This window comes from Cololabis saira, chromosome 24 (assembly GCF_033807715.1).
Source record: "Cololabis saira isolate AMF1-May2022 chromosome 24, fColSai1.1, whole genome shotgun sequence".
In the NCBI taxonomy this organism is placed as follows: Eukaryota; Metazoa; Chordata; class Actinopteri; order Beloniformes; family Belonidae; genus Cololabis; species Cololabis saira.
In genome coordinates this window covers 8,752,810-8,776,086 of record NC_084610.1, presented here as the reverse complement: position 1 = coordinate 8,776,086, position 23,277 = coordinate 8,752,810, and the positions used below count along the sequence as shown (strand labels likewise).

At 37.1% G+C, this 23,277-nt stretch overlaps 1 protein-coding gene across 1 annotated transcript; it reads left to right on the top strand.

Annotated features, from left to right (window-relative positions):
• Nucleotides 1–956: 956 nt before the first annotated feature.
• LOC133425203 (uncharacterized) lies at nt 957–15,699 on the top strand. Its single transcript, XM_061715917.1, has 10 exons — nt 957–1,009; nt 1,694–1,820; nt 7,595–7,879; nt 8,080–8,156; nt 8,272–8,449; nt 8,825–8,887; nt 9,006–9,083; nt 10,072–10,310; nt 12,161–12,273; nt 13,772–15,699. Exons 2-9 carry the CDS (start codon nt 1,712–1,714, stop codon nt 12,248–12,250), a joined length of 1,119 nt encoding a protein of 372 aa, XP_061571901.1. The 5' UTR covers nt 957–1,009; nt 1,694–1,711; the 3' UTR covers nt 12,251–12,273; nt 13,772–15,699.
• The last annotated feature ends 7,578 nt before the right edge of the window (nt 15,700–23,277 follow it).

Sequence of the window (23,277 nt, the reverse complement as noted above, 5' to 3'; positions counted from 1 at the left end):
GTGCCGGAGCATAAAATTGTCACATAATCAACATTATACAATGTGATTAAGAGAAAGTTTATCTCCAACAAGATTCCAAAGAGTGGAGAAATCTCAAGGCTGAAGCTCAGCCCTGAATGCTCGTGATTTTCGGCTCTTTAGCTGGCTCAGACATGAGTCTGTAATGTAAATCACTGCAGGGACCTGGGATAATTCCTGGAAAGTTCATCATGCAGGAGCTCCTTCATCCAGAGAACAAATGTAGATGATGCAGCCACCACCTTGACTGGGTCAAAGCTCATTTATCATGGATTAAGTCAACATGGAAAACGGTTCTGAAGTCAGATTAATCGACATTTAAAATACCTTGTTTTTTCTGGAGCGGACCGCCCAGATGTTTATCGTTGCTCAGTTCTAAGTCCTGCATCTTTGGTGGTGTACATGTGTGTTGGGACTTGTAGAGCTGGAAAATTGCACATCTGGAAAGGAAACTACAAGGAGGCACAAGAAGGAAATACGGAGCTCAAATCTTAAATCAGACAAGAATGGGGCAACGCTCCTCTGCCAAAACCCCGACAACTAGTCTCATCCGTTCTCAGATGTCTGTTGTTGACTAAAGAGGTTTAAAAAAGTGAAAATCCAGATCTTCATCTGTCTGTGAAAAACAATTATACTATTTAGTTTATGTTCAGGTGAATAAAAACACTACTAAGATGCCTCACTGTCTTAGAAAAATCCCCATATTTAAAAAAATTATCTTTATCTTCATTTTCACACCATTACAACACAGAACTGCTTGTTTTTCTTTCTTCTTCCGGTTCTTGGGTATGTGAGGTCAAGAAAACTCAACATGATGAAATCACAGCTGATACTCTTGTTGCTTTGTAAAGTATGAGATCACTTCTGGTGGTTGGACAGATTTACCGGATCCCACTCAGAGACAGACGGAGACTCAGTTAGACTCAGTTAGACTCAGCGCAGAGCGCCGCGATGCTGCTCCTCTGACACTCTTCCTGATACTTCCTCACTGGTAAGATGAGATGCACCATTTCAGCTCTGAACAGTCAGAGTATCGTATTTACAATAAATCAAGTTTTATTTACAGGAATCTAAAAAAGCGTTGAAATACTTGCCTTCTTAAAGAAAATAAATTTTGGTAATTTATTCAAGTAAACCATCTGATGTTGTTAAAAGCTGCAAATGTATATCTTAAAGTCTAAAAACAAGTTATCTGATAACTATTTATTGTGGATTTTTTTGTTTTAATTTTTTATCATTTTTATTGCATTTTCTGTTGGTTACACTGCAAAAACAGCTGCTTTGAAAATAAGCATAATATTCAATAAATCTAGTCAAAATTGTCTCATTTTAAGTAAAAAATTATTTCTCTGTGGGGTAAGAAAAAATTTCTCGCCTACAATTTTTTAAATTAGCAAAATCGTCTTGAATAGTTTTCCTCTGTTACGCAGAAAGGAGTTTATGCAGTGATGTGTGCTGGAGATCACAGATAATATTTATATTTAGTAGAAGGTAGATGAAGAAGCACGTTTCTGTGTTCTAAATATGGCTTTTGTAGCAATTGCTTTGTTCTTTGGCTTTGAAAGTAGATGGGGCACCTTGGATCACTTCCTTTCAAAACCATAAGTTCAAACGCGCACACACACACACACGTACCAAGACATGCACAGACACTGAAGGGTATGTGTTCTGACAGGAAATAACCCTCGATAAAATGGAAAGTTCTTCTTCTGAGCCGAATGTCAGGAGAGTGAAGATGAAGATGGCTTCTGTCTCCACCGTCACCTTGTTTCTCCTCGGCTGCTCTCTCATCCCCTCAACAGGTACTGATCACCAAACACCTTATTCTGTTTTCTGTCAGTAAATGTCACTAATGAGGTCTAGTATGAGGCTTTTATAATACAGTTCAGGTGAAGGTTAATTGTAGGTTTGGGTCCTTGAACTGGAGCTGGTGGGTTCTTAACATCTACTGTCTGTTTTTAGAGGCTGATTTTAGAAATCTGTGCACAATTTGATAAAAGATGTTAAAATGACACGGCATGGAGGTCTTAGTTAATGAAATGATAAAAAAAAAGAATGAATTAACCTTTAAATCTGAAAATTTACCATCAAAAGTTCACTTGTTCATGTTTTAATGGAGAAGCTTTAAGTTAAATGTTGTTTCTGTGTTAGTTAAGTTTAATTGTCTAACACATTGGCACCAAATGAGAACCAACAAAACACCTAAGCGCCCTCATGTTTCAGTTCTGGTGCATAAAGAGGCAGTAATTAGATTTCAGTTCCCAGTGAGGTTTGATGATGTGAAACAGACTGGATATTTCGGTTTATTGGACCAGATTTAGTTTAAAATCATTTCTGCATATATTTTTTATTGCCCAGATTGTAGTTCTTACTTTTACAAGGAGGTTTATATGAATCATGATATGATTTTTGCAACCCTGTGAGATGAAATGTGCACCAAAAATGCATCAGAGTGAGACAAAAGAAAGAAAAAACACGGATTGTGTGTGAATGTTACCTGCAGATAAAAGTGCAGACGGAGCTGATGCGTTGACAAACAGGAAGCTCTGCAAAAGCAGCAAGGCGGAGGAGACCTGCACACCACTACATACTCACACAGCCGTCACAGACAAATGTGAAACATGAAAGCAGAAATCTGACTAATACTTGAAGATATTTTGCTGGAAAAATGAAAATGCTGAAAACGTACATTTTATAAAGCATTTTTAAGTTTAGTTTTGTGGATGTAACATTTATTTTTACGGGGTCACAAAAGGAAAATGGTTTTCAATTCGACATATTAACTCAGTCTGGTTCAGAAGTATTTAGAAAACATTTTATGAGATCCAGACTTTCAGATTTATTTTAAAGGGTTTCTTTAAAATATGACATTTATTATTTAAGGAATTACAGTGTCACAGGTATTTGGACATATTTCTATGTATAACTGTAATTTTTAATGCTTGAGTGAAAATTCTTGCCCAAATCCCTGGAGATGCTTTCCAGGTCTGATGCCTTATCGTTTGTAAGTATTATTATATTATCGTTTGTCTGCCTTCAATTTGTCTTCAGGAACTGAAAAGCTGATTTGTGGGGTTGAAATCAGTTGACTGACTTGGCCACTGAAAAAGACTCCACTTCTTTTCCTTTAAAAGCTCTTGAGCTGCTTTTTCCCAGCATGTTTAGGGTCATTATCCATCTGCAGTGGGAACTGCTGTCCTTTCAGTTTTGTAGCATTTGGTTGAACGTGTTCAGAGTTTGGAAAACACCTTTTCAAGATGTTTTCTGTCTTCCTGTTCATGAATGTTACCAAGGGTCTAGAGCTGGTTGTAAATCCTCTTCATGAAGGAGTCTTTCGATTGTGGATGTTGATTTGTGATGCACATCCCTTTCCTGACTTCTGTTGACCTCGTGATGGCATTTTTCTTCTTCAAGCAAAGGCTGATGCAGTAATCCACTTATTGTTAGGGATCTTTTGGGGTCTTTCAGATGTTGTTGACCTCACCGGGGCTTTCTGATCCAAACGTTTGGTTCAACTGCACCTTGTTGATGATTTTCGAGCACTAAGATGTCCGTGGACTGAAAGCCAGTCATGAACACCAGAACCATCACCCCCTTCATTTATCAGAATCAGAATCATCTTTATTGGCCAGGTTCGAACATTGTCCAACAAGGAATTTGACTCCGGTTATTTCGCTCTTTAGATTTAAAGAATATCTAGCAGTAAATAAACAAATGTGGCACTTATTGACATGTATACAATTAAAGAACTGAAGGTGCAGCAGTATGAAGTAGAAAAAATGACGGCTCTGAATAAAATATCGTATATACAATTATACAAAAAAGGCCTGAAAGAGCTGATCTTGGTTAAAAATATTTGTACTCCTAAATATAGTATTTTTGCATTTATTTTTTTGTGATTGATGAAAAAAAAACTGCACAAAATACTTTACTCCTTTTTTTTTTACTGTTATTAAGACACAGGAATAATATACCGTATTTTCTGGACTATATGCCGCACCTGCATACAAGCCGCTCTATTTTTAAAAAAAATAATGAAAAAAAGATATATAAGCCGCATCCGCTCTATTTAAAAAAAAAGATATGCAAGCCGCAGATATTTGTTGTTAGATTAGATATTTACTACATGTACAGAACGATTTTGAACCGTAAATGATGTACATGTACCTAAATAGATCCTTTACTAACAGTGGCCCGGTTTCCCAGATCAGTTAAGTAGTTCTTAACAGCGAAAGACTTCTTTCAAACCATCTTAAGGAGCCTGTGAAAGAAGTCTTTCGCTGTTAAGAACTACTTAACTGATCTGGGAAACCGGGCCAGTGTCTTTTAACACGGCAGCAACTTTGCTGATTAAAACGGGACAGAACCAAGAGAAAATAACGGTATTTATTTATCTGTTTGAAATCTGCTTCTACCTACTTCTATCTGCTAAAGAAGTAGTAGTGTATTGTTCTTTGCATTTATTTTGTCTTAGTTTTGATTCTAATTCCGGTTAGAGCGCCCCGAGCGGTGGAAGAAAAATCCACAGAATAGCCGCACCTTTGTATAAGCCGCATGGTTGAAAATCTATGAAAAAAATAGCGGCTTATAGTCCAGAAAATACGGTAAACACTTTATGTGCTCTATGTGATTATAAAAATAAAACCTAATGTAGTTTTATATTCATGAAAATAACATTTCCTGAGTGAAAGGGAAACTAAGGAACTCCCTCAAATTTGAAAACATAATCTTTTTAATGAAGATTATATTTAATGGCAGTTTTTTCTCTGTAAAACATGTAAGAAAAAATAAAAAAGAATCCAATATATGGACTGGAACAGGAAAGAAGCTGTGAATCGCTCTGACATTTAGATCACGTATACAAGGAGAAAAAGTCATTTTGAGAGGTAATAAGATGAAAGTCGACCTGACACTTGCTGCTGCTCCTCAGCTCTTAAAACATCATGAATCTCATCAATTTGCTTCCACTTTTAGATTTCAAGAAAAACAACATCTTCATGTGTTGTTTTGGTGTTTTTTTCATGGATTTGCTCCACAGGGTGCTGTGAGAGCACATGTGGGTGTCACATGAAATAATAAAACCGAAACTGAAAAATCATATCATAGGAATATTTTGTTTAATTTTTTTTTTTTACTTTGAAATAAACAAACACAAACCCTAATACATGCTGCCTCCTAATTTGAATGCAGCTTCTGCTTTTATTTCTGTATTAACACCTGAGGAAACTAATGTGATTTGCTTTGGCAGTGCTGCAAGTACGTGGCAGCTGAACGCACAGCCTCATGACCTCGTGTCGGCAGGACTGAAACTAGGCCAAAAGACATGAGGACTATGTTCCAGTCTAAGATTATTGGACTGAAAACAGTTCCAGTAAAACCGGAGAGCAGCTATCTCTAGAAAACACCAGTCACAGTCGTGATTTCAACCAACGCGTTGGTTTAACACACATAAGATGTGTTTCAGAAACATCAGCAACCATCATATTCGGTTTTGCTTCAACATCGCAGACAGCTGCTAGGATAGATGGTTGCTATAGTTACACCAAGCCTGGCTATTAAAAAGCTCCTGTAGATATTTGAATATGTGACGTATCTTTAGCCGCGTTCAAAAGTCAGCTTCTTCTCGACTCTTTCCACTCGTGATGTCCTCCCCCTGCCGGACACGAGGATTGAACTGATTCAGAACCAGCGTGATGATAATGCTCAGTCCCCCTCAAGGGCCGGGGATTGTCAGGTTGGACCTCTGAGACTGAGAGCCTTTACCTCCTGGTTTCATTCAGGCAACACCGATGAGTTTTAGAGGAAGTCTGAAGCTGCCTTCTTGAGCAGCGTCCCACTGATGTGGTTCAGATTAAATAAGCTATCCTTGAATATAAAGAAATCAAATTTCATAATTTTTAGTGGCAAAAATCATACCCTAAGGATTCATGCAAAATTTTGTCTGTTAATATGCCTCAGGTGTCAACTCCAAGATTCCTGGGTATTATTGTTGATGAGAGTTTGAGTTGGAGAGAACAAATTGACTGAGTTACCAAAAAAATCAATAAATCCATTGGCCTTATAAGGCGTGTTAGTCATCTTGTCATGACGAGTTGTCTCCTTACACTTTATTATAGTTGAATTTATCCTTATCTCTCATATTGTAATATATTTTGGGCAAATACTTTTCCTACAAATCTTCACAAAATTCTGGTCCTACAGAAACGTTTTGTTAGGATTGCAACTCAATCAGAGTCACACGCTTCATCTACTCCTTTATTTCACAAACTCCAGATTCTTACTATTTATGATATCAATATTTTTCAGATATGCGTTTTTATTTATAAGATAATGATTCAAGTGAAGGGAATATTCCTGGACAGTTCAAGACTTACTTTAAATCAAATTCACAGGTTCATTCTTATTCATCTCGACAATCCTCAGATCTTCCTCCTCCTAAATTTCTCACTTGCAGAGGTCAATGTTCGGTGAGATTTAGGGACTAAAGTTTGGAATGATTTTTCCCACCTGGCAAAGAGCTCTTCCTCTTTGAAATGTTATAAAAAGTGTTTGAAGGAACTTGACTGCTGATGTAATGTTGTACATGTATCCATGTTTTTTTTTTGTTTTTTTGTGTGTTTCACTCATAGTGACATGATCATTTCTACCATTATTCTTATTTGCTCAGGAGTCAATACAAGTTGTAAAAACAATACCCCATGCACGCTCACACACACTTATGTTTTTGTCTTTATTCTTTATTATTTATATATTGCATTATTAGTTTGTCATCACTTTTGTGTAGTTATACTTTTTGTTTTTGTATGTTAATCTTGTGTTCTTTAACACATGTGACATTTTAATAACTTCGGTGGAGGCTTCAAATAAGCCCATTGGGTTTTTTTGCCTCTTCCTGCACCGTATAGTATTTATATTTGATATTTTCTTGTATATCTTTAAAACTATGCAACACAATAAACTAAACTATAAACTAAACCGAGTACAACATTCACCAAGTCCTGACTACTATTTATCATCATATAGAAACAAGACAATGCTGGCTTTAATGACTCATGCAGTGAGGCATCCACGAGGGTTCACTTCCCAGAAAATAAAACAGTTCCTGAGAACGACTTTCGAAAGGAGTCTTTCATTTTTTATTTATTTTTTTGTATTTGACCCTTTGTGATCCCATACATTTTCCATCCACTTGGTAATTCACTATGTTTTTCTTCAAAACTGATGAGAAACTGTTGTTTGTGCATCCGTAGTCGATTTCTATGGATTTATAACCTGCACCAACAAACCTTTTTTCATACTTTGATTCATATATAAAATTAGGCTTAAATAGCAATTTGTTTTTAACATTTTGTTGCAAACATACAGTATATTCTGTTCTTACTTAAAACCCTCAACACGTTTACACCTCTTATATCTAATAACAGATCTTGGCTGGTTATAAGTGCAGAATGCTGCTTTTAATATTCAGAAATAAAACCTGTTATCTTACAGAAATGATGTTGAATTTCACCATCAGGTTTAAGAAATTGGTCTTTTTTCCTTTTTGTAACTCTCAACATTTCTTTCTAATTCAAAGAGTCTGCCGGCGACTGCAAAGTCTATGCAGAAAGAGGCAAAAGTGTCACCGTGCCTCTGGGAAAATCTATCCCTTCAATCTACAAGTTGCAATGGCACCAAAGCCAGGCGATAATCTTCTACAAGAAAGGACCGACCATCATCACAGGGAATAAGGACGACGTTGATAAAACAGGGTCCCTCGTTCTAAAGGGTCTGCAGCAAGAAGGAACCTATAAAGCTGATGTTTTTGGACAAGATGGAACATCAATATACTCCTCAGGGGGGATACGTGTATGTATACAGGGTGAGTGACTGAAACCAAAATAATTGCTTGATAAACTTTATTCCTCGTCCATATATGTCCTTAGCAGTCTTTAAGTTTAGTCATGGACCTCTGCTGTGTGTTTTCTTCAAGTATCTGAATCTGTGAAACCTACAGCATCATTGTAGCATCAAAAGGTTTTATTACAAGTGTACAATTCTGTCCTCGTTGAATCTTATCAGACCCTGTGAAAAAGCCAACACTGAAAATGGAGTGTGTAAAACCAGATTTTGTGAAATTTACCTGCACTCCTGGTCAGGTAAGAGCAAATGAAAACCTCATCTTTGTTCTCGCGGTGTGTTTGGAGCCTGCGTAACGTCCCAGCCCACGACAAGCCTTCAGAAGTTCAGTTATCGCTTCTCTTTTCCCCATAGGGAGACAAAGATCTAAAGACCCAGTGGCTCAAGAACAATGTGTCTGAAAAGGACACACTACCGACTCTAACCCGGATAGCCCAAGATGTTGAAAAAGACAGTTTCTCCTGCAAAGTTTCTAATCAAGTTTCCTCTAAAACCAGTTCCTCTCTGACACAAACCTGCTTCATTGATTCAAGTGAGTAAAAGCCACTAGCATCCACAGCCACGGGCTTCTTTTACCGGGATGGTCAAATGACTAATTATGACTTTTGCAACAGTGAAAAACGTACAATTTGAGTAGTTACAGAAGATTGTCATACTGTAGTTTTTTTCAACCTGGATCAGCAGGTTGGTTATTGGAAGCTGTTAAAGGGCCTGTCACAACTTTTGCTGGCATACGTTGAAACAGGTTTTGCATAAGTTCGGAGCACGATGAAAGCCACAGGCGTTGCATTGTGGTACGGCGAGGTCCTGGAAAATATTTGTCCATGCATAAAAATCCTTGACGTAAGAAGAAAAAACACCTATAGTTCTGGGATCATATTTCTTCTCCTTGTGTTTTCTCTTTAAGCATTTATTTTTCCAGAGGAAGTCTTTGGAATTAGTATCTGGATTTTTGTTGGAGGAGGAGGAGGTACGTTGTAAGATTTTTTCTGATATTTTTAACATTTGTAATATTTTACATGTAATTAATTCCTCATGAAATTGTTGTAATCTGCTAATCTTGTACAACATGTCATCATCCTCTTCAGGTATCGTTTTGCTGCTGATTGTACTCGTCATTATTTGCTGTATCCGGGCCAAACGGAAAAGCCGCATGCACCTGAAAGGTAATTTTCTTTTTTTAATTTCTTTTTTCATTACAACTTACAACACATGGTAAAATCTGATGGATCAACTTCTAGATCTTGCTAGTTTCTCTTACGCCTTCCCGTTATTTTTATCCAACAGTGAAGAAACCTGTGGAGCACCACAAGGCTCAATGTTGGGACTACTTAACTAATATCATTCAAATGTTAAAACATATTTAATTAATAATTCCTGCTTTAGGGAATAAGAAGGAGTTATATTTAATGTCACAAAAACCAACATTGGTGGCTTTTGCACACAATCAAGTCTAGATTTGGTTTTGTTCAACGAAGGCTGGAGGCTACACCTACTTAGTTTCCTGTCAGAGCTCCTTTTCCTTTACATTTCCAGAGGAAATTTGGGGTTTCTTTATTTATTATTATTCTTTATATTATTTTCTGTTTGAAATTGTTTGAATTAACAATTATTTCCATGATGTAATACATTTGAGTTTGCATAAAATTGAATATTTGAAACAGTCAAGAAACCTTTACTATGTGGAAATGTCTATGCCCTCCATTATTTCCACTTGGACATCCTGTTATCAGAGACTGAAAACCTAGTTTTAGTAATGTTTCTGACAATTTGTTCCGTTGAGCTTTGAGGTCTTTGCAGTTTTGAGACTGGACTGCTCTTTCTGACTGGGAGGCATGATGCTTATTTAAATACAACCAACAAGCAGCATAAAAGCTAACAGCATTGTCAGGACTGACAAGTTCACACATCCAAGAATGGTCTAAGTGTGAAATAAGTTGAAATGTGTGGCTATTTGCAGCAGTTTCCTACGGCCCACATGATTAAAAACATAATGCAGCATCAATAATACACATGTTGAAGTAAATTTGATTCCTCATATAGGGATGAGTCAAGATCATGCTCCTCCCCCAATATCACTGACTTTTTAAGGTATTCAAATTCTTATAAAAACAGTGGGTGATGAATGTGCTGATTCTTTTATTTCCTCATCAGATGAAGAGGAGTTCCGTTTAAACTTGGGCTGTCCCGACCAGCAACATCACCAGAATCAACATCCTCCTCACGCCCACAACCATCCTCATCATCCTCCCAACAATCAACCGTTTCACCAGCCCCATCACGACACGGCTGGCCACACCGGCCCGCGCCAAAACCGCTCCCGAACCCAGCGTCCCAAAGCTCCCAACCCGCCCGGAGTTGACCCGAGCCCGGCGCCCAGACAAACCGTACGGGTAGGAGCCTGCAGGCCTCTCGCCAAGCAGACATAGGGCCAGTCCCAATACTCCCCCTAGCCTTACTTTTTAGCCCTACCCCTAAATTTTGTGCATTCCCGTGAGGGTAGTGGTGTCCCAATTCCTCTTTGCATGTAGGGGTAGTGGGCATAACGAGGGCTAGTGTGTATGAATCTAGTCCAGGGGTCGGCAACCCGCGGCTCTAGAGCTGCATGCAGCTCTTTAGCGCCGCCATAGTGGCTCCTGGAGCTTTTTCAAAAATGTTTGACCTTTTTTTCCCTTTTTTTTCTTCTTTTTTTCCTATTTTTCTTCTATTTTTCTTTTTTCTTCTATTTTTCTTTTTTCCTTATTTTCTCTTTTTTCTTCTTTTTCTTTTTTCTTCTATTTTTCCTTTTTTCTTTTTTTTCCTTTTTTTCTCTTTTCTTTTTTCCTTTCCTTTTTAATCTCGACATTTCGACTTTTTTCTCGAAATTTTGACTTTTTCCTCAACATTTCGACTTTTTTCTCAACATTTCGACTTTTTTCTCAACATTTCAACTTTTTTCTCTACATTTTTACTTTTTTTCGACATTTTTACTTTTTTTCGACATTTTTACTTTTTTCTCGACATTTTTACTTTTTTCTCGACATTTTTACTTTTTTCTTGACATTTTTACTTTTTTCTCAACATTTTGACTTTTTTCTCGACATTTTGACTTTTCTGACATTTTTACTTTTTTCTCAACATTTCAACTTTTTTCTCGACATTTTTACTTTTTTCTCGACATTTCCACTTTTTTCTCGAAGTGCATAATAAAAAAAAAATCTTCCCCCAGTTATAATTAATATAAAAACATGCCGCGTGTGTTGTCTTCATTCTAAGGCTTATACAAGATTTGCGGCTCCAGAAATATTAGTTTTTTGTGTTTTTGGTCCAATATGGCTCTTTCAACATGTTGGGTTGCCGACCGCTGGTCTAGTCCTTCACAGCTAGGGATTTCAGGTGCTGACTCGCCAACCGAGGGCTAGAGACATTTTCCCAGAATGCTTTACGTCATCATTTGCAGACTGAATCAAACAAAAAAACATGGCGGACATTTCTCATTTTTAGTGAAATAAATCAATATTTTGAGTTAGTTTCTGCATAAAAATGCATTTTGATTACATTTCTAGCAAGAAATATATATTTTACTTTCATAATATTCACTCAGTGAATGTACATAATCACTCGCTTGCCCATTGTTGCAAAGTTTTTTCAGATCTCGCCAGAATAAAGGCTGATTTATGGTTCCGCGTTACACCAACGCGTTACACCAACGCAGAGCCTACGCCGTACCCTACGCTGTAGGCCCTGCGTTGATTTAACGAGGAACCATAAATCAGCTCCCGAGCCGGCAGGCTGTTTTCATCCCGAAAACATCGGATCAAATTTCTTAACAGGCGTTATTTGGATAAACTGAGCCCAGGTGGGGGATCTTAACGGTTACTTTTACGCCTGAAAAAATATTAAAACTTAATAAAGTGGCATATTAACAGCGCTACGGCGGAATTTAAAACAGCTTTTATCTCTAGGCTTCCTGATACGGTGTGACGTATGTGCAAACATAACTACGCAGTCGCTTACGTACCCGAACGTAAACCACACAGTGACGTAGCAAGTGGTGTCCCAATCCCTAGGGAAGATTACAAAGCCCTACGCCTTGTGGCTTCATTTTGAGGGCTAGTGGTAGTGAGTAAGGGGTTAGTGGTAGTGAGTAGGGTGAACATTGGGATTGGCCCATAGTCTACATAGGTCACATTGCGTCATGTGGATCTGAATAGTTTGACTTCAGTGTGGTTTTTGGTCTGACTCTATTTTCCGCTCCTCTCAGGGCCCTCTACCAGCTCATCCTGTCGAAGACGAGCACCCCCCTCCTCTTCCTCAGCCCAGGAAGAAAGTCCCGAAGCCCCAGAGGGCGTGACGCCTGTGACGTCACCAGACCATGTGAGGAGTCATCACATTGTGTCATTGTACCCTGATTTATGACGCTGTTTCAAAAGATTATTTCATTTTATGAGGCGTTAATGACACAACGTGTTAAAACTACTACAGGGAAACGCAGAGACCACGCCAGCATTTTTTAATGTGCTAAAAGATGGGTTTTGGTCCAGCGACACTTTTCTTTTTCATTTTTTTTCCAACTGGCCCCTAAGTTATATTTTGCTTGTCACCAATTTTAGAAATGTTAGAATAGTTTACGCCCTGCCGGATCTCAGGCTTACGCCCCCTGTACCGGGGGCTTTAACAAGTTAAAGATAAACGTAATGAAACTGCAACTTGAATGAGACCAAAGGCTCAGGAGAACAATGTTTACTTTGTGACATATAGAGAAGAAGTTCATTTTTTGTAGATTTTTTTTTTTTACAGTTTTCGTGTCTTTTTTAACAAAGTCAAGATGTCAAGTACAGTCAACTTTATTTATATAGCATTTAAAACCAAAGTGCTTCAAAAAAACAAACACAATATATCATACAGCAAGCTACGGATGTAAAAACATATAAATAGTTTTTTAAAGCAAAATTTACATAAATGGATTGCTTTTTTCTTTTGTTTTACTATTTTTTACAGTAGGTATATATATATATATATATATATATATATATATATATATATATATATATATATATATATATATATATAGATTATATTAATGTTTCCGCAGTATTACTTGTTTTTCTCAAAGATTAAAAAAGAAGACTTTTCAAACTGAACTGATAAAGTGGGTATATTTTCTCACAGTGTGTGGCCACCGTGATGTCACCGCTTGGTTTATTTGAGTCTTTGAAGCCTAGACTCAGTCTCATCTTGGTTTTTGAGACCGCAGGTTTCAATTTACAAAGAAACCTGCACAAAGACGCCCACTGATGTTCCTCACCTGCACTTTGGTCCACGCAGCCTCATTTGGATGAGAGGACTTTGGACAGAACCCCAGTTTCTCCCATCAGCAGCAGCAGCAGCAGCAGCAGACTATCCCACTTTGCTTTTTTAAATCTGGACAATTTCCAGTCACAGTTCTGTTCACTTAGACAGTCTATGCATTATGAGTCTAACTTAGACTCATAACGCCATGTGTCCAAAGTCCAAGAGTCAGAAGTATTTCCCCAGAAATGAATCAGCACTTGAATTTTTAGAGGAAGCAGATGCCATGAACTCTCATGGCTGTTGACAGAAGTCTACACTTATGGACTTATAACATCAAGGTAGCAACCAAACAGTTATTTTATACACTTTCTGTACATGTGCACAGTTAAAGCTGCCCCCGGTTTGTCCGTAGGAGTAAAATAGCTATTTATTTTGACATAGCTCCACCGCTCCTTCGAGTCATGTTGATTCGTTGGTACCTAATGAAAGTTTACACTCCTTTTAATTTGCTTCAACTATTGAATTATCCTTAAATCAAACTCAGTTTACCACTCAGTTCTATCATCCTTTTTTTTTTCAGAAATTCACCATCAGATGAAGCCTTGCTCCATCTCATCGGCTAACCACTGGTGCTCACATTAATGTGCTACAATTAGCCTTTCAAGCCACACCCACCTACTCGCAGTGATATCCAGCGGTACAAAACGTACCGAGCAAGTCGCCATCAATGAAATTAGTGAGAATTGATGATTAAAAACTAATTTTACTGCAACAACCAACAACAGGCATTCACCTTGCACTCATTTCATTCATTTCATTTAATTATTTATTCAAACAGGTTAAAACAAAAACAAAAAAATAATCAGAATACATAAAATGTATATACCGAAAAAACAAAAAAAAACATAAGCAAAACAAAGCAAATTAAAGAGACAAATCTATATGTAGATAAATATTTCCTGTTTGAAAGTGTGTAGGATGAAGTTTCAAAATACTTTTCTAGTCCTACCCCTTCTAATGTTCTGTTTTTACAATTTCTTCATTTCACAGAACTTCTAAAAGAAAAGCATAAAAGAAAAGAAAAAGTGGTTCAGCTGAGCACGGCACTTTGGTCACTGGCTGTCAGTTCATGTGTCCATTTCCGTTTTGTATCCGTACAGAGTATTGATTTTAAAGATTTGTTTAAACTTACTTGGTGATTTGCATGATTTCATTTCATCTTTACAGTTGTTCCACAGATTAACTCCCTTCACTGAGACACAATGGGTTTTGATGTTTGTTCGTACATGCTGTTTTTTAAAATGGCATATTCCCCTGAGATTGTGTTTATTTTCTTTTATTTGAAACAACTTCTGGATGTCTTGCTTCACTGATTTTTTTTATTGTTTTTGTCTTTTGTTGATGCCCATCTGATTGCTGGTCTCTGATCTAGTCAGGTCCAGAAGTAGGAACTTTAATGTTCAACCCAGACGTGTTTTCTTTGAACACGGCGATACTAATTTATCAAACTTACTGCTCGCGGATCAATACCGGTACATGTGGTGAACTTCTGTTGAACCATGTAAAGGAAGTCCATCCGCCTGGATTGAAGCCTTGACTGATTTGCTGAGCCTCTGCACCAACTCAGAACGTGGTTTTTGCACATGAACGTGTCATGTTGTTGATCTACATGTATATGACAAGTTCGCATGAAAATACCTGAATTTGCTTCAGTGACTTCAAACTGAATTTTGAATAATTTCAAACTCTTAGCATGTATTTGTACGATGCAAAATGTGCTTTCAAACTATGTTATGTATTAATACAGCACATATGGATTTCAAACTGTCATTTTTACTTTGTTTTATATATATATATATATCGGTGTGTCTGTCAGGTTAAAAACGTTTTTTTTTTATCAAATGATCTGTCATTTAGCTGTTTATTTTAGAATATGTGTTTATGAGTCTTTAAATAAATGGTGGAAGTTTTGGTGTGAATTTTCCGACAGTCATTTGAACCTCTGCTGGTTGAAGTCACTGCAGTGCACTGTGATGAGACACGGCGCATGCGTGTGTGTGTGTGGGGGGGTTTTGTGTGTCTTTTACATATCCTGTGTATTTTGTGCTGAAAATGTGTTTGCGGTTTGCCGTGTGCCTTGGCTGTTCGTGCTGAATTCAAGATGAATATCAGCTTTGTGCAGTGTGGGGGGAGAGAGGCTTTTCCTGCACTGGCAGCCTTTTACAAAAGGAAAGAAAAAAGGCCCGAGGCGACCCCCGCTTGCGTGGCCGCAGGTCTTCACACTTGCTGCATGAAGGGGTTGATTGAGCAATGTCGGTCGGAGCGTGCTCATGATGCTGCCGTGCACTTCTGCTCTTTTTCACACCTTAAAACCATCACAGGATGCTGTTTTCTCGTCATACAGAAATGAGTGCATGTAATGCAGACTGAAAACATTTACATTCAGTGTTATCCTGTTGTGTAATTGTACTGTGTTTTAGTTTATTAAAAATTATTTAATAAAAATCATAACCAATGTGCCTTTTTTTCTTTTCCTCGGCTGGTGCTATTGCTATGAAGGTGTTATTCACAACAAGCACCCAATAAGGTATTTATTTTCAGTATTATTGCTATTTCACTGCTGCGAAATGTCATTGGCCTGCTTTTTGTTTCAGACACAGATTATTTATTTAATTTTCTGCATTGTATTAAGGTTACTGCAGCACTGAAGTGGAGACATTCATGAGGTGTGACTGAGAGCTCCAAAGAGGACACGACTGTGTAATAAACAAACAGGTCTGACCTGAGTCTGTTGTAAAAGAGCTGCATGGTTTACGCAGCACCTCTGGCGCCCTCTGGTGGCCGCTCTGCTGAACTGCGGGAGCGACTCATTTGGAAGTTAATTTTGATTTTCCGTCTGTAATACATTAATTAATCTTTGCAGTCCAGATTTTCTTCAACTTTTATAGACACTACACAGAAAATAAAACTATCATGATTGTTGGAGGAGTCATGTTTGCACATCTAAATGTGTAGCAAAGCTTTAATCACGTACTCTTACTCGTTTATGTGTGCACTTGAACATGTTATCAACATCTGCATCTTCCTGTGCTGCTCATCCTCCTCTGTTTTTGCAGCACCAGAGTCAAACTGAACAAGCAGGAAATGCAAGTGAACTAAAGCGAGGGGAAACCCGCAAATACTCATATCTGTATGACCCGTTTCCTCTGCAACCATTTGTTGAAACCGAAGGTGTCAAGAGTTGGACTGGTTGGTTTTAATGATAAATGTGCTTTTTTTAGATGTACACAGCCTGGTGGCACTTGACTTACAGTCATTTACGCTCATTTAAAAGAAATATTAATCTATTTTTCCACATGAATGGTCGGTTTTCCAAAACGATTTACACATTCACATCGTCCTACAGTACAGGGCAAACGCACTGGTTATTGCACACATTCATGCTTTTTTCAGTTAAATCTGAGACGGAAATATTACTTCAATGAATAAAAATGTAAACTTACTACGAAGAAGCACTTAAATCATCAAATGAAAAAAAGTCATTAAAAGCAACAAAAATGCTACATTTTAAAAAGGAGTAACATCTGGGTGCCCCAGCAGTAGAGAGCAAAAATGAGACCTGATAAAACCACAAAGGGAAGTTAATAGATCACCAATTGGGGAAAGAAATGACCCAGTGTAGCCACAGATGACTATGATGCAAAGGGAAAAAATAAAGAAGCAAAGTGAGAAACAAATCTACCACAAAAAGATGAGCAATGATCACAAAGTCCTGACCTTCATGTGCACGTGGGCCTCATCTGGATTAGTAGTGGGTTACAGAGTGGATTTGGGCTTGAAAGGGGAAAACAGCATGGTTCTCTCATGGTTTCAGCTTGTGGGCCCCCCGAGTGGAGCGATGGGGTACAGGAGGGCATCCGCCGCCAGTCTAAAACGCGAAAAACACAGGGAAACGCACAACGAGCACACAAGCCTTGGATATCTGTAAGAGAAAAGACAAAGACACGAAACAGGCAGAGACATAAGCACTAACCATTTCAGGTCCCTGAGACTGAATCAAAGCTACTGCGATTATCTGTCCCCCGAAACTGCAGAGTGAGTATGTAGGTGAGTGAGCAGGTGTGTACTGTATGTCTGTGTAACTGTGTGTGTGTAAAGCCAAAATGCAACCACTTTAAGCTCATGAGGGGACCACATATTAATATATGGCTGATGTGGTGGAAACTAAAACTAGACATGAATGTACTGGTGCAGATACTGCAGAGACACAAACACACAAGAAAGAGCACAATCATTTCTGCATCTCTGTTGTCAGTTTGATAACTGGAGCCCTCAAGCCAGTCTCGAGCCCAGAAGTAACACATGTGGCTCTGCTGTTGGGTAAAAACTAGGGCTGGGGATCGATTCAAATGTCAAGAATCGATTCGATTCAGAATCGATTATCAAGATTTGATTTGATTCGATTCGATTCCGATATTGATTTGGGTTAGTGTTATTAAAACTGTTTTTTGAGCTGTTGCATGAATTATATGACTGTAGTTATGCAAAATATTACTACTAGTATTGAGATTAAACAGCAAGTATTGGCAGCTGATGATGCTGTAAGGACGAATCACCTCCCAGAATGCTGATAGAACTGCTTTCAGAAACATCATGTGGGTCAGAATTACCAAACAGATCCAGGGAGGAAACAGAGACGGATGAAATCGGTTTTATTTTTTCCCACATTCTGTTTTTATTTGTTCCATTTTCAGACTATTTTGGTTTTTAATTTTTGAGCATTTGGTTTTTAGAATTCTTTGCAAATGTAACCCCAAGACAGTATATAAAGTAATGAAATATAGACAATTTATGCAATTATAACCTAACACTTTAATGTTTTCATACCTTTAAACATATTTAAAGGCAAAAACATGGCACCAGTTATTCTCGTGTCCAATAAAACATTCCTTTTTTGGAGATAAACAAAAAAATAACCAAAAGTTGTAATGTAATGATGGAAAAAAAAATACATAAATAAATAAAAAAAATAATAATAATAACTTTTTTTTAGATCGATCTTTAGACATATGAATCCATTTTTAGAAATTTATATGAGAATCGATTTAGAATTGGGAAATCGATTTTTTCAACACAGGCCTAGTAAAAACTGCACCTTTGTGGAGATTCCTGCCTCAGCCCAACGTTAGTAACAGAGTGTGTCTCTGCAGCCAGAAGGTGGCGACCCAAGTCCATTTTCTCCTGTTTGTGAAATGAACCTCCTGCAGCACAAACTGCTGTCTCTGTCAGAGGTTAACCAGGTATGTATGCCAGCTATCTCAGCTCTTCCTGAGCTGAAGCTCAGTCCACATTATCATAACTAACCTTCTAGCTTTGGTTATTTCAGACAACGAAGCGTCTAGCAGAAGACAGAGAGTTTGTGTTAACAATCCGTAGCCTGGTGGATAACTAACAGGGAGCAGAGCCGTGTCTTTAATATGGCCAGATCCTGCAGGCCGATAGATCCTGAAGAGCTGGGACTGCAGCACACAGCTCGGCTTCCTCTCAGCCGTATACGCAGGAAAGCAACCTTTGACCGTGAGGTTGAGAACCTCTCCCCTCCGCTTCTGCTCCATCTTTCTGAGTGACTGAGCGTGAACTTTGGCCCGCGCAGCAGCAGCCACGGAGTAAATCCGCAGCACTGGTCTGACCACACGACTGTAAATGACCACCAGAATGTGTTTCTGTCGGAGAAAACGCCGACTGCAGGGAAAATGAGCACCAAGACGTATTTATATAATACTTCTGGGAGACCACATCTTCTTATAGACTTCCTTTGAATGACAATGAATTGATGCTAATATATATTTTGTCTGACTTATATGATCACAACACAAAAACTTAAATTATTGTAGATATCTAGCTCTTCTGTAATGGTCTGGATAATGAATCTCTTTCTCCTGCATGACCCTCTTTCATACAGTTTTCTGCTGAGGCAGGCATTTGGCTTTTTTATTATTATATAACTGTAATATTATGTTACACTCTCATTTCTGATGTATGTTTAATTTCTTAAAGGGAACATATTCTTAAAAAAAAACTGATTTATTTAAGTGTTTGAATTCACTGTCAGCTCAAAACCTTTGAGTCTTGGTCTCCATAGCTGGATTTTGTATTTATTTATTGGTATACAGACCACTGTGACTGGCTGTGGATTTGCGTGGAAGAGTCTGAGTTTAGCTAAGAGCAGGTGGGTTTTACTATCTGAGCATCAATTAAACTTCTGATTTCTCCACAGAAACAACATTTGGGGCTTAATTTGCTGATTCTTTTTGTCGAACAAGAATATGTAGGTTGTTTTTTTTTAAATACCTGATGAAGGCAAAAGGAATCGTCGAAACATGTCAGGTATTAAAAAAAAAAAAAAAAAAAAAATATATATATATATATATATATATATATATATATGTATTCTTGGAACCACTTCATATCATTTCAGGATCCTGTCCATCACAGAGTTCCATGTTTATTATATGGGTTTATTAAGACCAAGTCAACCAAGATAAGTGGGCATGTTGCAGCTGGTTTCTCAAAAAAAAAATTCTTCCAAAGGATGTAAACATTTCATGAAGCTGTAGCAACATTAAAAAATGTATCACATCTCATTTAAAGGGGACTTATTATGACAAACATGTTTTTTCTTGCTTTAACATATATAAAGTGGTCTCCCCTCAGCCTGTCAACTCAGAGAAGGAGGAAAGCAACCAAATTCTGCAGTGTCTGTACAGCCGCCCGGATGATCCATCCAGTGTGATGTGGATCTACGAGCCGTTCAGATTCTGCGCCCATCGTTACGTAACCAAAATGTGATTTACATCGGTTGGCCTCCGATGCGTGAAACCACGCCCACAACTAACTCCGCGGGTCGGAGCTTCCACCATTTTTTCATAGCGGTGTATCGCGTCATTCAGGCAGCCAATCAGCACAGTGCCTCATTATCATAGCCCCGCCCACTCAGAATCCCGCATAGATAATGAGGTTAGAGAATGGGAAGATAAAGACATGGCTCAGAGGCTGAATTTCTAATTTATTTAGCAAAAACAATCAAAAGCTTGTTTTTAAGACATTCAAGGCCTGTTTAAAATAGGTATTAGATGCCATAATAGGTCCCCTTTAAAGCCATTATATGTGGCAATACCATCTCTGAACACATGGGGGCGTATGGTGCTGCTGTGTTAATGAGTGAGTGTGGTCAGGCTTGTCTTGTACCCCACTAGAGGTGGACATTACTGTGCCTCAGTCCACTTGTGACATGCTGCCCCATGTGGCCAAAACTGGCACTGCTGCAGAGTGTGGCTTTAATATCCGCGTTTCCAAATGGGCTTCAATGTCCTTTCCTGCAATAATAAACAAGTCTGCTAAATTAGACTTCAAACAGGTGTTTTGCATGACTTTTTTTCAGATTTTTTTTGCTCCTTTATCACTCCTTGTAATTTATAGTATGTTTTTTGTTTTGTTTTTGTCTTTGTTTTTTGTCTTTGCTTCTTCTCTAGATACCTCTGTTACTTGTCCACTATATCCATTATTTTCCAATGTTTGAATCTAAATGACTAGTTTTGTTTTGTATAAAACCTCCTGAGTAGAGGTTCATAAAAGGGTAGGCATAATAAGCCTTGGCTTCAGCCTATACCTTTCCGGTGCCAGTTAAAATATTGGACTATTTTTATGTTGTATCCAAATGGACCGAAATAAAACTCAAAATCAATCAATCAATCAATCAATCAATCAATCAATCAATCAATCAATCAATCAATCAATCAATCAATCAATCAATCAATCAATCAATCAATCAATCAATCAATCAATCAATCAATCAAACAATCAAACAGGTGTTTTGCATGACTTTTTTTCTGATTTTTTTGCTTGGCTCTGTGAGGTCCCAACCCACTAAGAGGTTTAGCAATGAAGCTCCACAAAGTTTATATACAGGACTGTCTCAGAAAATTAGAATATTGTGATAAAGTCACAATATTATATTGTGATATACTGTGATATATTGTGATTATTTTCTGCAACGCAATTAAAAAAACAAAAATGTCATACATTCTGGATTCATTACAAATCAACTGAAATACTGCAAGCCTTTTATTATTTTAATATTGTTGATTATGGCTTACAGTTTAAGATTAAGATTCCCAGAATATTCTAATTTTTTGAGATAGGATATTTTAGTTTTCTTAAACTGTAAGCCATGATCAGCAATATTAAAATAATAAAAGGCTTGCAATATTTCAGTTGATTTGTAATGAATCCAGAATGTATGACATTTTTGCATTACAGAAAATAAAGGACTTTATTGAATTGAATTGAATTGAATTAATCTTTATTTCGGCTTGTACAGAACAAGATGAAAAGGAAGAGAAAAACAAAAATCAACATTTCTTTTGCCGAAAAGGTGTAGGCTGAAGCCGTAGCTTATAGTGCCTACCCTTTTTTCTTATGATCAGCAAAAAAAATATGAGACATTATCTTTTACTCAGTGAAAACAGACAATACATAAAGAAGAAAAAAAATAAATAAATAAGTAAGACAAAATATAAAATTGACATTTCACATCCTAGAATGTTTTTGATAGTATACTTTATAATTATAGTGTTTTATATTTATTTACAATATTTTCTTTAAACAATTTCTTAAACTTGACGATAGAGCGACACATTTTTAGGTTGTTGTTACAACTATTCCAAATTTCTTTTGCCTTAACTGATGTACATTTCTTTTTAATATTTGTTCTTGCTGTCGTCAACTCAAACATGAGTTTCCCCCTCAGATCATAACAGGTTTCTTTTATCTGGAACAGGTCCTGAATGCAGTTTGGAAGCAGTTTCTGCTGGGCTTTAAAGGCAAATAAAACAGTTTTCTGCTCTACTATATCATGGAATTTTAAGATATTATATTTAATAAAAAGATTATTTGTTGGTTCATAATAGTCGGTTTTATTAATTATCCTTAACGCTCTTTTCTGTAATAGAAAAATAGGGTTTGTATTTGTTTTGTAGGTGTTACCCCATATCTCCACACAATAAGTCATGTATGGAACTATGAGTGAGTTATACATTAAAAACTGTGCTCTTTGACAGAAAAAATAATTTGTTTTATTTACTATTGCTAGGGTTTTAGACATTCTTGATTTTACACTATTTATGTGTGATTTCCAGCTAAGTTTATCATCAATTATTACCCCCAGGAACTTATTTTCATATACTCTTTCTATTTCCATACCACTAATTTTAATTGTTATATGATTATTTTTTTTTCTAGTGCCAAAAATTATGAACTTAGTTTTAGTTAGGTTTAATGATAACTTATTGATATCAAACCATGCCTTCACATTTTTCAGTTCTCCTTCCACCACATTCAGCAGCTGTTCCAAATTCTTCCCTGAACAATAAAGGTTTGTATCATCAGCAAACAAGACATAATTTATTATTTTAGACACTTTACAAATATCATTTATATATAATATGAACAATTTAGGACCTAGCACTGAACCTTGTGGGACACCGAAGGTGACTCTTTCTAGTTCTGATTTATCATTATTTATCTCAACATATTGAAATCTGTCATCAAGATAACTCTCTATCCATGAATTGGCAATCCCTCTGACACCATATCTCTCTAATTTATTTAATAAAAGTTTATGATCTATGGTATCAAATGCTTTCTTCAGGTCAATAAACACCCCCACTGTATATTCCCCTTTCTCAATAGCAGTTGAAATTTCCTCTACTAGTTCCATCACAGCCATTGAGGTGGACCTATTACCTCTGAACCCATATTGATTATTGCTCAGCAGATTGTGTTTTTCTATGAATTTATCGAGTCTATTGACAAACAATTTTTCTATTATTTTTGAGAATTGAGATAATAACGAAATTGGTCTGTAATTATTAAAAAGGTGTCTATCTCCGTTTTTGAAGATGGGTATTACTTTGGCGGTTTTCATTTTATTAGGGAAGATTCCAGTTTGAAATGATAGATTACATATATAGGTCAGTGGTTTTACTATGTTTACTATAATATTTTTAACTAAAGACATATCTATAT

What these genes read in the sequence shown, in the direction of transcription:
- LOC133425203 (XM_061715917.1), top strand. Translation starts at nt 1,712, where the DNA reads ATGGAAAGTTCTTCTTCTGAGCCGAATGTCAGGAGAGTGAAGATGAAG. An exon ending in GATACGTGTATGTATACAGG is followed by an intron (nt 7,880 to 8,079) that starts GTGAGTGACTGA and finishes GAATCTTATCAG; the next exon opens with ACCCTGTGAAAAAGCCAACA. An exon ending in TTACCTGCACTCCTGGTCAG is followed by an intron (nt 8,157 to 8,271) that starts GTAAGAGCAAAT and finishes TTTTCCCCATAG; the next exon opens with GGAGACAAAGATCTAAAGAC.